The following is a 17172-nucleotide window of genomic DNA, read 5'->3' as shown; positions in this document are numbered from 1 at the left end:
CTGGAATAATCTGAAGCTCTTCAATAAGGCTAGATGCCACTACCACCCTCCCTGGAAGAGTATGGAGTCACTGTCCTCCAACCACTAACCAACCAAATATAAAATAGATACTGGCCATGTCCTTATATGTACAATGTACTGATTACAGAGTGAAATTGCCATCATTAGATGTTGTCCTTTGAGAGACAATCCTGAAGGCATCTAGAAGATTCTGAGGAAGCACTTTAGCACTGTACTTAAATTTCCCAGGAAGAAAGACCCAGAACCAAGAGACCAATACTGGCTTTTGTTTCTTATCTAAGACTATCCTCTCAGATAAACCAAGCATGCAAAGCTAGAAAGTATTGCTCTGGGTATTCAGATGACTACAGGGCAGCTATATTTTAACAGGGAGCACAAAGCCTATGTGGCTAAGTAAGGGCTAATGGGAATACAGGAAGAATTGTCCAGAAGGAGAAGAACCAAAGGGGTCTCTGGCCCTGGGAAGACACCCAGGAAAGGATGTTGGAGATATCACAGACATGAAAGAAAAGGGTCCCTCTATTAAATGTTGCCTTGAGCCAGCCGGGTTCTCGAGTCTACATGTAAATCTTTGTGTGGATGTAGATGTGATCATAATTTGCTGCTAATTCATAAGTTTTGGAGATTTCATATGGCTTTCCAATAGTACTCCAAACTTAAAGGAGAAAGAAGTGTTGTTTAAAAATGGTAACTCTCAAAGAGTGATCATTTCTTTAGTTTATGCCATATTCTGCTCTTTTCTTTTGCTTAAATGTCTTCAGGGAACATAGCATATTCTATATTATGCATTATTAGGAAAGCATAGCCTTTTTAAAATTATGAATATATGCCAGCATAGAGAAAAACAGAGACTGAGCATTGCATAATCCTTGAAACAGTATAAAGGAACCAGTCAGCCAAGCTCCAGATTCCTAACTCACTGAATCCTCATTTGGCAGCAGGTATAATCATCCTCAGAGCAGAGCTCACACCTCCAGGGAGAGCATCAAGATGGTGAATAAAGAAATGACAAAGGGAAGAAGCTATAAAGGAATTCCTATAATTATTGTGGCAACTACAGCAATTGTGATCTCAATGCACAACTAACTTCATTGAAATGACAGTCATTTTTTATCATTCTATCCCATTGCAATGGGAACAATTATTTATTTATTGCAAGCTATCACTGCAAGACATGGGGGAAAGTTTACAATCAGCAATCATACTTCATTGGATAATTGTCAATCTATGATGATGCCACTATGCAAAAATAATAGCGACAATTAACATCCACATAGTCAACATTATCATAAAAGCAGCAGCTTATACAATGAACCAGTACTTACCATTATTATCAAATCCATGTGTAAATTCGTGTCCAACAATTACTCCTATAGCACCATAACTCAAAGATCTACAACATAAATATATAATTTGGAGAAAATTACAAGCATGAATCTCAGAGCATAATCCTTTAATTTTTTTCAATGAAAAGCAAAGATAATTTGCTTTCTAGTACCCATGTTAATAATAATCACAAAATTATTTTTTTTAAAAAATCCAGCCCTAACTGGTTTGGCTCAGTGGATAGAGTGTCGGCCTGCAGACTGAAAGGTCCCAGGTTCCATTCCGGTCAAGGGCATGTACCTTGGTTGCAGGCACATCCCCAGTTGGGGGTGTGCAGAAGGCAGCTGATCGATGTTTCTCTCTCATCGATGTTTCTAACTCTCTATCCCTCTCCCTTCCTCTCTGTAAAAAATCAATAAAATATATTTTTTAAAAAAATCCAAATGTGCCCTTCTTATTAAAATGGACAAAGAAAATATAAATTCTAACATTATCATTATGACCATGTATGGGGCTTATTTCTCCTACCCTATGAAATTAGGGGTGTGAAAGAAATGGTTTCTAAAGTCCCTTCCAGCCTTAAGGTTTTTATTATTCTATATCATCTCTAGCTGTAGTTTATATTTATAAACACCCAAAGCAGTAGCAGGGTTTGAAAAGATCCTGTCAGTCAACATACCATTTATTTTTTATCTGAGAACCTGTTGAAAAATCGCTACAGACTTAGAAGTTAAATTGTTTTTCAAATGTAGTCATAAAAAAGGAATAGAGCAGAGATTAAAAGGGATCAGCCTGCTGTCAAGGTAGTCACGTTTCTCTGCTTTTGTGACAGACACGCTCACAACTGAATGACAAAGACTGTGAAGCCTTAACCAGATTTGGAAAAGTCATTTTATCGTTTCTCTTCACCTCTGAAGATGCATGTGGTAGATTACCTACAAGGGTGACCACTGACAATTCCACACACCCTGAATGCATGTGCCACCTCCTCCCAACAAGAGGCAACGACTTCCTTTCCCTTAAATCTGAATAGGCCTCCGGATTTGCTATGATCAAAAGAAGGCAACAGAAGGGGCCGGATGTGGCGTCTGGACCTAGGCTTTGACAGGCCTTAATTCTTAAAAATTTCCTACCTCGGAAGTCAATTCCATGTAAAGAAGGTAGACTAATCAGCTGGACACAAAGAGGCCAAGCGAAGCAAGCAAGAGACACCAAAAGTTGTCAGACTTCTAATGGAAGAGAGACCTAGCTAGGCCCCAGCCATTCAAGCCAGTCCAACTGGGACAGCAGACATGTGAAAGTCACCTTAGATCCCCTGGTCCCAGTTAAGTTGCCAGCCAATGAACACCACACAGAACAGAACAGAGACAAGCGTCTCGGCTGAATCTTGCCCAAATTGTGGATTCATATGCCAGTAGTGGTTGTTCAATGGAGCTTTGTTACATGGCAATATAACTGAAACAGAAGCATGTTAATGATATATGAAGTAATCAATAAGGGGGCTTCCACTCATGTGTGTCTGGGATCTTCTCTCTCAGCTTTAAGTTCTATGAAGGTCAAACCTGTATCTACTTGATCACTGCTAAATTCTCTGTACCTAGTACACAGTAAGAAAGTAACAACGATTTAACTAACAGATTAACTTTACCGTTTCATGCAAGTGACAGATTGATATGTACCTTCTTTTAGTTATTTAATGTATGGATAAGGATTATAAACAACTTAAAATCCTTGTTATGAGGATACTTCCTGAGATTTGCAATTATGCTAAAAATACCAGTATTTCAGAGTTACTTCCTGACATGCAACATCAAAGTAACCCGGCAAATAGACAGGACCAGTAAGTGGAAGGAACGAGAATTTTTGAAGCAACATGTTATTACAGGACATAATGATCCTTAACATGCTAATTGTTTGTCTCAACTATACCCAAGGAAGTGCTGCAAGATTTAATTTTTCCCCTTGGTGGCAATTCTTTCCTTTGTTATTTCTTTCCTGCAAGGTAATTTGCATTTGAAAAAATGCTTCCTACTGTTTTTCCATCATTGCAAACCTTCATTAAAGAAGTAAGAGTGAAATTATGCATTTCAATCATAGAGCTATCATAGCAGTGTGGGACAAACTTGTAATTTTACATAGTGCTAATTTTTGCAGCAGTAGCTATCACTGTGCAGCCTGTAACATTTCGTTTTTCCAGACCTCTCAGCCCTGACAATCAGATTCGATTCTCTCCAAGCCTTGGTCAGTGCTGTTGAATTTAAGAGATGAACAATGGACGTTTACCGGAACTGTTCTACAATAAATGTCCCTTCAGAGAGACTGCTCCAATAAGCTTCCTACTTGCAAAGGGTAATAGAGAATTCAGAAAATGATTGAATCATTGTAAGTTCTGATTCTCAGCCAAATAATTGCAATCCTTTGGACAAGAGACAAAGAAGTAATTTTACATGACTAAGCCTTACAATGATAATGGTTCATCATACTAAATTCACATGTTCCATGTTATCAATGGACATTATTTAAATTAGCACATTGTATAAATAAATAAATAAATAAATAAATAAATAAAACTATGCCTTTTAACAATACGACTGGCTGGCCAGAACAAGAAGACTCCTGCAGAGAAAATCTAGCCTTCAAAAAATAAAATGGGAAAGATGAAATGTTTCCACCTACTCAGTTTCTCTTTTGTTCTTACTACCCAATGGATTTAACAAATGCACAGGGTTTGCTGTCAACAGGGAATCAATCATACTGCTGTCTGGAGCAACCATTATCTCAAGCAGTCATCAAGTAAGGGCTACCCTATGCCTGAAATGTAAATTCATAAAAATCTCAGAGTTAGAAGTGTCTTTAAGGTCATCTAACTCTACTCCTTAGCTGAAGTAGGGCCCCCCTCTACAAAAACCAGTTCAAAAGGTCCTAAGACTTCTCCTTGGGCACTTTCAATAACCAGGAGCTCCCCGCCTTATGAGGTGGCCCATCCTCTCATCAGTGGTTGTAAATAAAATAGATCTCACCATAGCCGGTTTGGCTCAGTGGATAGAGCCTTGGCCTGAGGACTGAAGGGTCCTGGGTTTGATTCTGGTCAAAGGCATATGCTGGGGTTGCAGGCTTGATCCCCAGTGAGGGGCACGCAGGAGGCAGCTGATCAATGATTCTCTCTCATCATTGATGTTTCTATCTCTCTCTCCCTCTCTGAAATCAATAAAAAAATATTTATAAAAGAATAAAATAAAACAGATCTCCCTATTGTTAAAATGGAATCTCTTTCCTATGTCTTATATCCATTGGGTGGAATCTCTCGCTGAACACCCTCTGACCCCCCCCCCAAATATAGTAAATCATTCTGCCACCTTAACTTTCTTTCAAAAATATGAGGTTATGAGGTTCTTCCTCAAATGCTCTCTTCTCAAGTTCTTTCAACTATTTTTCTTGTCATGAACCTAAACCAGTGGTCGGCAAACTGTGGCCCCTTGAGTGTGGCTCTTCCACAAAATACCACATGTGGGCGCATAGGAAGAGCCACACTCAAGGGGCCAAAGAGCAGCATGTGGCTCGCAAGCCGCAGTTTGCCCACCACTGACCTAGACCAACATTTCCCAAAACATAGGAAAAGAGGGATTTTAGGAACCTCTAGGTTAAACATATTTAAATAAGTTTATTTCTCATCTGCCTGAGGACTGGGGGGTCCCAGGTTCAATTCCAGTCAAGGACACATACCTTGGTTGCAGGCTCTTCCCAGGCCCCGACCCTGGTTGGGGCTCATGCAGGAGACAACCAATCGATGTGTTTCTCTCACATCAATGTTTCTCTCTGTCTTTCCCTCTCTCTTCCACTCTCCCTAAAAATCAATGGAAAAATTTCCTCGGATGAGGATTAACAACAAATAAAAATAAATAAATAAGTGAGTTTCCTTCATACAGAGTTTCTTAGGAATTTTTATGCTGCTAAGTATTGTGGTTCTCCAAAACAAAGGGAAGGGGAGGATGACTTACCTCTATTACTACTTCATGGAACACACACTTTGGAATATGTTATCTTAGGCCATTTACAATCCTGATTCTCTCCTCTGGAAACAATTCAGCCTACCAATGCCCCCATCATTATAACCAACACTCAGGGGAGGGCTAAGCTGACCAGTGTGGGCAGAAAGGATAAGCACTAGCTGGTTCTGAAGGCTATCTGTCCAGAACAGATGCATGTATGGGAATCCATCTCACTGGACTTTGATTCCCATGTGTCCAGCATCTCCATATTTCCAATGCTGATCTTAATAGAGGAGGGATGGTTTCAGTGCAGACACAGAACTCTTTAGGAAAAAAAATGCAAATCTCTCTTCCACTGAAGTCTCAAATATGGCTCAGCAAATGGTTGAACTAATCAACACTATTATTATTTCCTAAGTTCATATTATTTTAATTTTTATATTAAAAATCATCTCACAGACCCAATAAACAATTTCATCAAATCGATAACTTCAAAACTGAACCAGACTATTCCCAAGTCTCCAGGTATATAACCACAATAACAGAAGGTCAGTTAAATTGCTAGTGATGAGCAGATTCATAGAATTCTAGAACTTTTTTAGTTTGAAGGGAGCTTAAAGAATATTTAGTCTAAACCTCTAATTTTATATGAATATATTTTTTTCCCATCTTAACAATAGGGGAAATTGCAAATATCTGAACACTAATGAAAACTATGCAGCTGAGGCCTAGGATGATATTAATGCATTTGGGCGATACACACCACTTTCATTTTCATTTATGTTAACAACTCTGCTTTCCTACCATAGGCTTTACTGTTGCCTGCTCCTGTCCACTCGGCACTCACCATTTCCAAGCACAACAATCCAACATCTTCCAACTGGCAGCACCTGAAGCTACAGACGCTCCTCCATTTACAATAGGGTTACATCCCAATAAACCCATTGTAAGTGGAAAATAACTTAAGTTGAAATGCATTCAATACACCTAACCTAGGGAACATCATAGCTTAGCTTTAGCCTACCTTAACTGTGCTCAGAGCAATTACAGTAGTCTACAGTTGGGCAAAATCATCTGACACAATGACTACACTGCAGAGTATCAGTTGTTCAGCTTCATGATCACTTGGCTGACTGGGAGCTGCAGCTCACTACTGCACCCAACATCACGAGTATCATACCACATAACACTAGCCCGGGAAAAGGTCAAAATTTCCACCAAATGCGTATTGCTTTTGCACCATTGTAAAGTAGACAAATCTTAAGTTACAGCATCATAAGTGGGGGACAGTCCATAGTGGCTTGCAGACTTTTCCCGCCACCAAAGCCCTCTTGGCCTAGCCTGGGGAATGCCAGAAGTTAATACACCTGGTGGAAGCCCTCAAGCAAGGATGGAAGGTGAATTGGATAAATACTCTAGCTCCCTTGCCCTCGAGACAGGATCAAATTGAAGCATGTTCTACAGCTCTGCAGCAGGACTGAGCCCTAGTTGTCCACAGTGATAACTGGCTTTGTAACAGACGTGTCATAGGCAGAATAGTGGCCCCCAAAAGATGTCCACATGCTAACCCCCAGAACCTGTGAATATGCTATTACATGGCAAGGGGGAATTAACACTGTTAATCAGATGAGCTTAAAATAGGGAGGCGATCCTGGATTAAAGAGGACAGTGGGAAGAAGATGTGACTATGTATGAATGGTCGAAGAGATGCAACTTCGCAAGTTTGAAAGATGGAGGAAGAGGGCCATGAGCCAAAGAATGTGGACCACCTCTAAAAGCTAGAAAAGTCAAAAAAAATAGGTTCTTTTCCAGAGCTTTCAGAAAGGAATTCGGCCCTGCCCATACCTTGTGTTTAGCCCAGAGACCCAGGTTAGACTTCTAAGCTATAGAACTATAAGCAAATAAATTTACATTGTTTTAAGCCAAGTTTGTGATAATTCATTATGGCAGCCATAGAAAACTCCTACAACACAATTTATTGGCTTCCTTCCCTCCTTGTCTCATTTCCCCACTCTCCTGCTAGTGTTTCCTGGCGTCACCTCCCAAAATAACTATGTGCACTTGAATCCTTGTCATAGGGTATGCTTTTGGGGAAGCCCAAATCAAAACATTGCCACCATATTTAATCATATTTAAATTGCCATTTATCCAAACCAAAATACAAGAGACTGGACGTCTAAAATCAAGACTAAATTTTCTGTGCACTAAAGCAAGCAAAAGCACATAATGAAAGTGGTGATATTATTGACAATGAATATTATCAGAATTCCCAATATGTATAGAAATTCTGCATTACATAAGTCTACAATCTGTTGGTCTTAATGGCCTTTAAGCTGATATACATAACTCCAGACACTGCCAATTTTTAAACTATTGTATAGCTACCCAGATTATATTTCTAAAGACAAATCTGATTACTTGCTCAAAAACGTCAATATTTTCTATTGGCTATTAATGTCCAGGCTCTTTACCCGGCATTCAGAGCCCTCCAATTCAAACATCAACCTTCTTTTCTTGACTTCTTTTCCACTGCTTCCCTTCATATACCACTTAAAATAGTCAAACTAAACTCTTTGCTATTCTATCATCACATTTCTTTCCTTTTCTCACATTGTTACTTCTATCTGGAATGTGGTTTGTTTGTTTGTTTGTTTGTTAATCTTCACCCGAGGATATTCTCTCCATTGCTTTTTAGAGAGAGTGGAAAGGAGGGGAGGGAGGGAGAGAAACATCACACATCGATTGGTTGCCTCCCACATGCACCCCAACCAGGGCCTAGAATGGAACCTGCAACCCAGGTGTGTGCCCTTGACTGGGAATCGAACCAGCAATCCTGTAATACTCGGGCTGAAGCTCCAACCAATGAGCCACACCGGCCAGGGCTGGAATGGTTTTAGACCTATCACCATCAACTCAAATCCCAACAATCCTTCAAGGTCCAAATATTTGTAGTATGAGTCAATGCACAAGTGAATAAATGCATAAAAATTAAAACTACCTGTATATTAATTGGCTTTTCTGTGCAGGCAGACATACGCCCTGGTAACAAGAATCAGAAAACAAATACCTAAAATGGTAAGAGTGGGTCCAGCCCATGCCAGGTTCCATGTCCTCTTTTTGCTGAACAACTACTGACTTTGTTTCTTGTTTTTTTTTTGTTTTTTTAAACTTCTATGTTCTGCCAAAGCAGCATGTTCTTCCTTATTTGTCAATAACTGGTTTCTTTACTCATTTACTTACCTCGGATATTCTGTTCCCCAGAAGAAAGGCTTCTGGAGCTCTCCTGCTGGAAATCCTGGGAGAAAGACAAACAAACAAAAGTATAAGGGATATAGAGATTGATTTGATGATAAGTACCTGGTTCCAGCTTTAGCCTCAACGTTTCAAAGGCCCATATGAAAGGTACTCCTCAGGGAGCTGGGAACCCTCTAGGTCAGGAGGTCCAACTGTCTTGTCTCTAAGATGATATTAATTCAACTGAATTTGAAATAGGTACATTACATCAATTTCTCTTTTATCATTTTCATATGATTTCTTTTTTAAATTTATCTTTATTGGTAAAAGTATTACAGATGTCCCCTTTTTTTCCCTAGTGACCCCCCTCCACCTATCACCCAACCCCTGCCCCTGGCCTTCACCACACTATTGTCTGTGTCCAAGGGTTATGCATACATGCATGAGTTCTTTGGTTAATCTCTCCCCACCCACCCTCTGCCTTTCCTCTGAGGTTCGACAGTCTGTTCCATGCTCCTATGTCTCAGGATCTATTTTGCTCATTATTTATTTATTTTTAAAAAATCTTTATTACTGAAAGTATTACATATGTCCCCTTTTTCCCCCATTGACCTCTCCCAGCCTGCCCCCGCCTTCCACCCCAGGCCTTCACCCCCCTATTGTCTGTGTCTGTAGGTTATACATATATGTATACAAGTTCATTGGTTGATCTCTTCCCACCTACATACCCTCCCCTGCCTTCCCTCTGAGGTGTGAGAGTCTGTTCCATGCTTCTATGTCTCTGGATCTATTTTTGTTCATCAGTTTATTTTGTTCATTAGATTCCACATATGAGTAAGATCACGTGATACTTGTCTTTCTCTGACTGGCTTATTTTTCTTAGCATAATACTCTCCAGGTCCCTCTATGCTGTCTCAAAGGGTAAGAGATGCTTCTGCACAGCAAAAGAAACTATCATCAGAATGGAAAGGGAGCCTACTGTATGGCAGAACATATTTGGCAATGATACATCTGATAAGAGGTTAATTTCCAAAATATATAGAGAGCTCATACAACTTAACAAAAGGAAGACAAACAATCCAATTTAAAAATAGGCAAAAGACCTAAATAGACACTTCTCCAAGAGGACATACAGATGGCAAGAGACATAGGAAAAAATGTTCAACATCACAAATCATCAGAGAGATGCAAATCAAAACGATAACAAAGTATCATCTTACTCCTGTCAGAATGACTACCATCAACAAATCAACAAACAACAAGTGCTGGCGAGGATGTAGAGAAAAAGCAACCCTAGTACATTGCTGGTGGGAATGCAGACTGGTACAACCACTATGGAAAACAGTATGGAGTTTCCCCATTACACCAATTTCAAAGAAACCATTTTGCATACATATACTATTTGCATGTCTAACCTGCTATGAACTAGAGTCCTTCATACTCAGAGTGTGCAGGAGGCTTCCAGCTATCCAGCAGCTTCCCCTAATACAAGAAGGACCACCTTTATGAACACTCACCCTGTGCAGTCATACAGGCCCTCCCATGCAGAAGGACCCTGAACTTGGTTTAATGCTCTGCTGTCACTGTCTTGAAACTCTTAATAATTTTACCTCTGAATGTGATTTTGTAAAGGGCGTCCAAGGGGACAAGGAAGTATGTGTGTGAGCAAAGGAGTCATGCATGATTTGCGAGCCCATGGTTCCTAGATGCCTCACTTGCATAAAGTATTCACGATACTCCCCAGAGCACAGAACTCCTGTAGACCCACAATGTGTGGGAGTTCAGCAAGACGCAAAGTGAGTCTAAGGTAAGCATGTTACATCTAGGACTGAGTAGGTGGGGGCTCCGACAGCTCCAAGAGGCCTCTTTCCATTAGAACCAGAATGTGCTTTGATCACTAACAGGCAGTAATGGCATTCTCAGAAACAAGAATGATTAAGGTAACCTGTCATGCTCTTTCTTACTATATTAGCCAACCACATACACCAAAAATGATGACATAGAAGGAAAGGGAAAGATAAGGCGACCCACAGTTTCTTTTCCTTTCAGTCCTTTCTTACTCATCAGTAAATGAAAGGTAGAGAGAGTTGATAGAATGTGCGTGTATTAAAAAGTGAAGTAAAAACAGCTGAGTTAGTTTTGTGCAGTGTTCTGGTAAGAACAAAATACATATGCATGTACCAGCTACAAAATACAAATTGAATAATTTAGGTGATTCCACATACAAGTTAAAAGTTCTTATATTTGCATTTAAAACTGGCATTGCACAATATAAAGATGAACAGTAAAATTATGCTGAAGATTTAAAATTTTAATTTTCCTCACAACAGCACTAAATAGCAAGTTAAAAAAAATGACAAGTCTAGAGAACAAGAGGCCACAGAAGGCAGGAAAAAGCTTTATATTTTGGCACCTTTAACGGTACTTTTTCCTGCTTTCTGAACAGGGGGCGCCTATATTTTTATTTTGCACTGGGCCCTGCAAATTATGTAGCTGGCTCCAGGTGCAGATGAGTGGGAGAAATGCTTTGCTTTGCCATTGCAGCTCACTACTAAATTTAGCACCCCAAGTTGATCCCAGGAGCTGCACTTACAAGTCATCACAACAGGGAATACAAAGAATAGTAACAAAAAGAGAAAGAGAGATATGCCTCCTTCAATGTCCTTGCCTGCTCCAGAGCCACTGTTCAAAGCCCCTTGGGACTGAAAGCTCTTTTATAAGATAAAATGCTTTCTCTTCTCTCTGTCCCTCTCAACATTCTTGCTACCTCCTCTCCATGGCAGCAGACTATGAGAAATGAGGGTAGGAAATCAAGTCCTTTTTTAAAAAATATATTTTTATTGATTTCAGAGAGGAAGGGGGAAGGAGGGAGATAGAAACATCAATGATGAGAGGGGATCATCGATCGGCTGCCTCTTGCACACCCTCCACTGGGGATGGAGCCTGCAACCCGGGCACGTGCCCTGACTGGGAATTGAACCATAACCTCCTGGTTCATAGGTCAGTACTCAACCACTGATCCAAGCTGGCCGGGCTCAAGTTCTTAATTTAGAAATGAAATGTTAATTTTTTGTAACTTGTAGGTATGTATAGTCTTTATATCTTCTTAATAATGCCATAGTTTGAGATTTCAAGGTGCAAAACCCTAATTGCAAAACAGAGATGGTTCCAGCTAGCAGTTCTCTCTTCCTGTTGCTTTCTGACTTTGAAGGGTAACATCATATTAACCTTCATAATCTCTACATTTCCTTTCATATCTTTTACATCTTTGTATCAATAGTCCATCCTTTCTGCTGGTGATTACTTTTAGTAACTCATTCTGATTTCCATATGTACAAACCACAGTGTTTATAAGAAAATTCCATCTCACAAAATCTATGATCAGAGCAATGCTATTTCCTAATAAGAACAATGATCATAAGTGAATGTGATTTAATTATTAAATCATTCTGGCTTTCCTGCTTGGAAATGGGCCCAGCTGGAAGCATTTAGCCCACTGCCAATCTCTTTACAGGAAAACATCTAACACTCCATGAGCCTCCATTTTGCCACTTTAGCTGTTAGAGGCCCCAGACTCACAGGTGGTGGCCATCACACCCCCCTGATCAGCTGTATCTTTCCAGCTTGCAGGGGCCATGGAACCCAATACTGATCAACAGAAGAATCTGATGCCCTTACAGATGTTCTGCTGAAGTGAATGGATTAACAGTTTAAGCGGCATTTTTGGAGATGTCGACTGGCAAGAGTGATAGATTGAATCCCAACAGGGCCAACGCAATATCTTATCTCATAAGTGGGTAAGTTGTATTTAGCAAAGGTAGAAGTAAAAGATCTATAATAATAAAAGCATAATATGCAAATCAACCAAATGGCCGAACAGCGGAATGACCATCCAGACAACCTTCCAGACGAAGCCGGGGCTGCGAAGGCCTACTCTTGCACGAATTTCTTGCACTGGGCCTCTAGTAATTAAATAAAAGGAAAGGGAATTCTTTCTCTTGCCCCTTTTAATAGGCTTTTCTTATGTTTTCTTGCATTTCCATTGCATTTCCTTTCTTCCCAATTTCATTACTGCCTCACCACGTTTCACACTTTTAAACCTGCTCCTTTTTCTATCAGTGTATTTGTGGGAGGCATTCCTCACAGTGTAAATGTGTAGACACATCCACATACATATATGTGTATGAATATGAGAGATATGAAATAGGGAGGGAGATGAAAGAGAAATTTAACTATTGGGTTGGCACAAATTAATAAATTTAATAATAAGCAATATTGGCCAGGGTGTAGGAAGTGTGTTGGTGGGGGTGAAATTGTTGCAAGCATTTGGAGAGCAATTTAGTCATCTCTTAATGCTTTAAATACCATTTAAAAAATTAGTAACTATAGAGCAGGGATGGGAACGTCCAGCCCTCGGGCCATATAAGGCCCATGAAATCATTTGGTCTGGCCCTGCAAAGGCATTAGGGGTGAATTAATGAAATGTTTGACCAAATATAGCAGGCAAATTTTCATTTTGTATGGCCCGTCAGGATGTTATAAATATCCAAATGGCCCTTGGCAGAAAAAAGGTTCCCCAACCCTGCTATAGAAAAACCATGAAGAGATGTTATTAGCCCTAGCTGGATTGGCTCGGTGGATAGAGCGTTGGCCTGCGAACTGAAGGGTCCCAGGTTCGATTCCGGTCAAGGGCACATGCCTGGGTTGCAGGCTCAATCCCCAGTAGGGGGTGTACAGGAGGCAGCCGATCAATGATTCTCTCTCATCATTGATGTTTCTATCTCTCCCTCTCCTTTCCTCTCTGAAATCAATAAAAATATTTTTTTAAAAAAGAGATGTTATTAAGAAAGAAGATAAGTGAAAAAAATAGCACTCAGTCATGTATGGGGTCCTTTTATGTGTAGCACATATAAATGCACACAGTCAGTTCTGCTATAACACTCATACTGAAAAAGCAAATTTGTTCCAACATGACTGATATATTAGGGGAAAAACTGGGGCATAACTCCAATTTCACATCTGCTTATGTGCCATTTCCTTCACAAGAAATGCTAGGTGAAGGCAGAAAACTGCACCCAAATGAACCGCATAGGAATACACAAAATGCACACATCCCAACATGGATGGACCAGCTACTTCCATTCACTGTGTGTTAGAAGCCACACCCACTCACATCTCATATTAAAACTGTCCTTCCAATTTCAGATAACCCTCCTTCTACCACTATACAATAACTCACAAGCTGCAAGTCCTCCAGGGCCCACTTCCACAAGCAAACTTCAGGTCTTTCCTAAGGAAAGTGCCATACTTACTGCAGCATTTATGTATTTACCCATTTAACATGTGCAAAACTGTGCTATTATTTTTATTAGGCTCCTAGCTTTTTTGTGTGTCGCCGACAAAGTTTTTGATTGTTGTGTCCCTAACCCCTTTTTCCCATAAGCCTTGTGGATTTTACTGTATAATTTTGCACTGCATAGTGATGTTTAGGAACACATGTCACATTATAACAGAACTGACTGTATATGTACACACATATATCTTACATATCTATGTGCATATTGCTGGGCCCCATCCTCAGAATTTCTGAGTCAGTAGGTCCAGAAAGGAAGATAAGAATTTGCATCTTGCCCTGACTGGTTTGGCTCAGTGGACAGAGCATTGGCCTGCGGACTGAAGGGTTCCAGGTTCGATTCCGGTCAAGGGCATGTACCTTGGTTGCGGGCACATCCCCAGTAGGGAGTGTGCAGGAGGCAGCTGATCGATGTTTCTCTCTCATCGATGTTTCTAACTCTCTATCCCTCTCCCTTCCTCTCTGTAAAAAATCAATAAAATATATATTTTTAAAAAGAATTTGCATCTCTAACAAACTCCTTCACGATGCTGATGCTGCTGGTCCAGAGACTATACTTCAAGAACCACTGCCCAATGTGCACTGTGGAGTCATGGCTAAGCCTGCACATTGCTGTGTTGCTGTAACTGAGAAAAGTGTACAACAAAATAAATGTCCATCAGGAGGGGAATGACAATTATGTATAACCACATTATGGATTGCTATGCAGCAAATGAAAAGAAAGACACAGGGCTCAATAGTCTAGCATGGAAAAAATCCAAGACATATTGTTGGAATAAAGCAAGGCACATATATATAAATATCATTTATATATTTTAAATAAATATCCTATCAGTATGAATATACAGGTGGGGCAAAGGTAGGTTTACAGTTGTGAGTATATGAAAGAGTTTATTCCTGCATTATATATTAATTATTGTATTATCGGCCATATGAACAGCTGTAAACCTACTTTCGCTCCACACTGTATGCATGTAAGTGCATATAAAAGATCTGTAAAATACATGTCAAAGTGATCATAATGGCTACCTATGCCCAGACCTAATAAGCCACAATTTCTAGGATGGAGCTCTGAACATCAGTATGTTTTAAAAGCTCCCCAGGCAAGTCTAATGTGCAAAATTTTCAGAATTGTTGGTCTAGTAAAAACAGGGACCTGCTTATAGTTAACTTAGCTGATGTATGTAAATCAGCCCTCCTGTCTCCTTCTCCTTTCTTAACCACTCCTCAACATCATGCTTGTAACATACAATTAGCTATTTTTATTATAATTTGCAGACTATTCTTTCAAAAATGAGACTTTACATGACTTAAAAATTATGACTGTATAAAAAGACAAAAATAGCTTTAATTGCACCTGCCTTGGAATATCGAGGATTAATGCTCACTCTAAGAAAGAATGATTATTACATCTTATTCAGGATTAGTTCTTGCAATCAGATAAACTGGATACCATTCTTCTAGAATCTAGGGGGCCATCAGTTGGGACATGAAAATCGCTGCAATTACAAAGCACTTTTGGTTATGTTTTTTGCTATATGGGGGTTTCATTATCATCACTCTAAGATTAATAGTGGCTTTTTTTTTTCACTTGGCATCTTGCAGTAGTTTGGTGAATACCAACCTTCTCCTTTCCAGAAAGTATCCAGTTCTAACAGCTGTGACTCATATCAAGGGATTCAGCAAGATGCCTTAGCCATCTGCTGGCTTCCTGCAGGTAACCTCCTGTCACCACATCTATCAGCCTAGAACTGACAAGCAGAAAGCAGCTTCTAAAATCTGCCTTCCATCTTGAAACCTTCTCTTCTGTCCCTTCTATTCTTTTTCTGCCATAATTACCTTTGGGCTGCAACAAAGAGAACCTCCTCTTCTTTCCCAGGGTGACTAACCACTCTGTTTGTCCAGGACTGAAGGGGCTCCTGGGATGTGGCATTTCAGTGCTAAAATTGGGACAGTCCCAGGCAAACCAGAATGAGTTAGTTCCTCTCCCTTTACCCAAACAAGCTGTACCTCTTTTGAATTTGCTGCATTTTTATAGATCAGTGCTTCTCAAACTTGATCATCTAGTAGAACTTTGATAGTTAAAATATTAAAACATGAATTACTGGGCCCACCCCTGAAGTTTCAGATTTGGTAGTTAAGGGGTAGGGCCAGGTAATGCTCATTTATCACAAGTAATGCTGATACTGCTGACCCAGGGACCACACTTTGAGAACTGCTGCTATAGTTCAACACCTGGCAGAGAAAACAAAAAAGTTCCTCCTACTCGAAGCTCAGTATCTCATATTCTACTCATATTCCAACAATTCCTTTCATACACATAATCGCTGTCCTAGGTATTCAAAACTGACACTAGAGGCAGTGATGTCCAGCCTAGGCCTGCGAAAGCAGCAGATTCTCAATAAATACTTGGGTGGGTTCATGATTTGTATCTGGGTATGAGATAATGGTCTCAAGAATAAAAATATGATTAACATTTTCTCCCATATCAATTAGACCAAAAAACTGAGTCTCTTTATTCATCTCCTTCAATAATATCTTTACGATGTATATTTGGTAAAAGAAATCCATCTCTCCTATTGTTAGAGGAAATATAAACTGGTACTGATACCACTGTAATTAGCTAGTTATTAATAACTAGTGGCCTGGTACATGAATTTGTGCACACTGAAAGGAAATTAATTAGAAGAAATATTTTAATATCGCTATTCGCCCTTTCTCTATAATAGAAGTGTCAACCAAATTCATGATCAACAATGACAGATCGAAATACACATGTGCAATTGGCGCCAGCGAGAGCTTTATATGTATCATGCATGTGCAAGTCAACTTAGCCTTTTATAGATATAGAATAAACTTGCTTACTCAGACCTGCTTTCTGATTTAGTTAAACTTTTTCCAGCCCAGTGAAGCACCCCAACTTCTCTTTCAGGTAATTGTCAGCAACACAGCAGTAAATATCAACATGAAGCAGATTATTATTGTAGATCACACAGGGAGAACAAAGGGTAAAATATTTAACTGCAGCAGTGTTTGACTATATTCTGGGCAGTGAGAAAACCTTAAGTCATTTACAAGGTCCAACATTTCTTACTTCTTATCAGTCGGGTCAAGTTTCTAAGCTTTCTAAATCTCCGTTTTCCGGCTAATGAAAAGATAATAGGATTCCACCAAGTCTCCTATCTACCTACTCCAGGACTTCTGTGAGGATCAAATGAGATGAGGCATGGGAAAACACTCAGACATTTG

At 39.8% G+C, this 17172-nt stretch overlaps 1 protein-coding gene across 1 annotated transcript in view; it reads right to left on the bottom strand.

Moving 5' to 3' along the window:
• PHEX (phosphate regulating endopeptidase homolog, X-linked) overlaps nt 1-17172 on the bottom strand; it is a 210706-nt gene that overhangs the window by 17687 nt on the left and 175847 nt on the right. Inside the window, exons 17-18 of the mRNA XM_005870974.2 lie at nt 8577-8631; nt 1347-1414 (exon numbers count right to left, since the gene is read on the bottom strand). Of these exons, the coding sequence (XP_005871036.1) occupies nt 1347-1414; nt 8577-8631 (123 nt within the window). The remainder of the gene's footprint in view (nt 1-1346; nt 1415-8576; nt 8632-17172) is intronic.

This window comes from Myotis brandtii, unplaced genomic scaffold (assembly GCF_000412655.1).
Source record: "Myotis brandtii unplaced genomic scaffold, ASM41265v1 scaffold326, whole genome shotgun sequence".
In the NCBI taxonomy this organism is placed as follows: Eukaryota; Metazoa; Chordata; class Mammalia; order Chiroptera; family Vespertilionidae; genus Myotis; species Myotis brandtii.
This window is presented reverse-complemented; position numbering and strand designations above follow the sequence as displayed.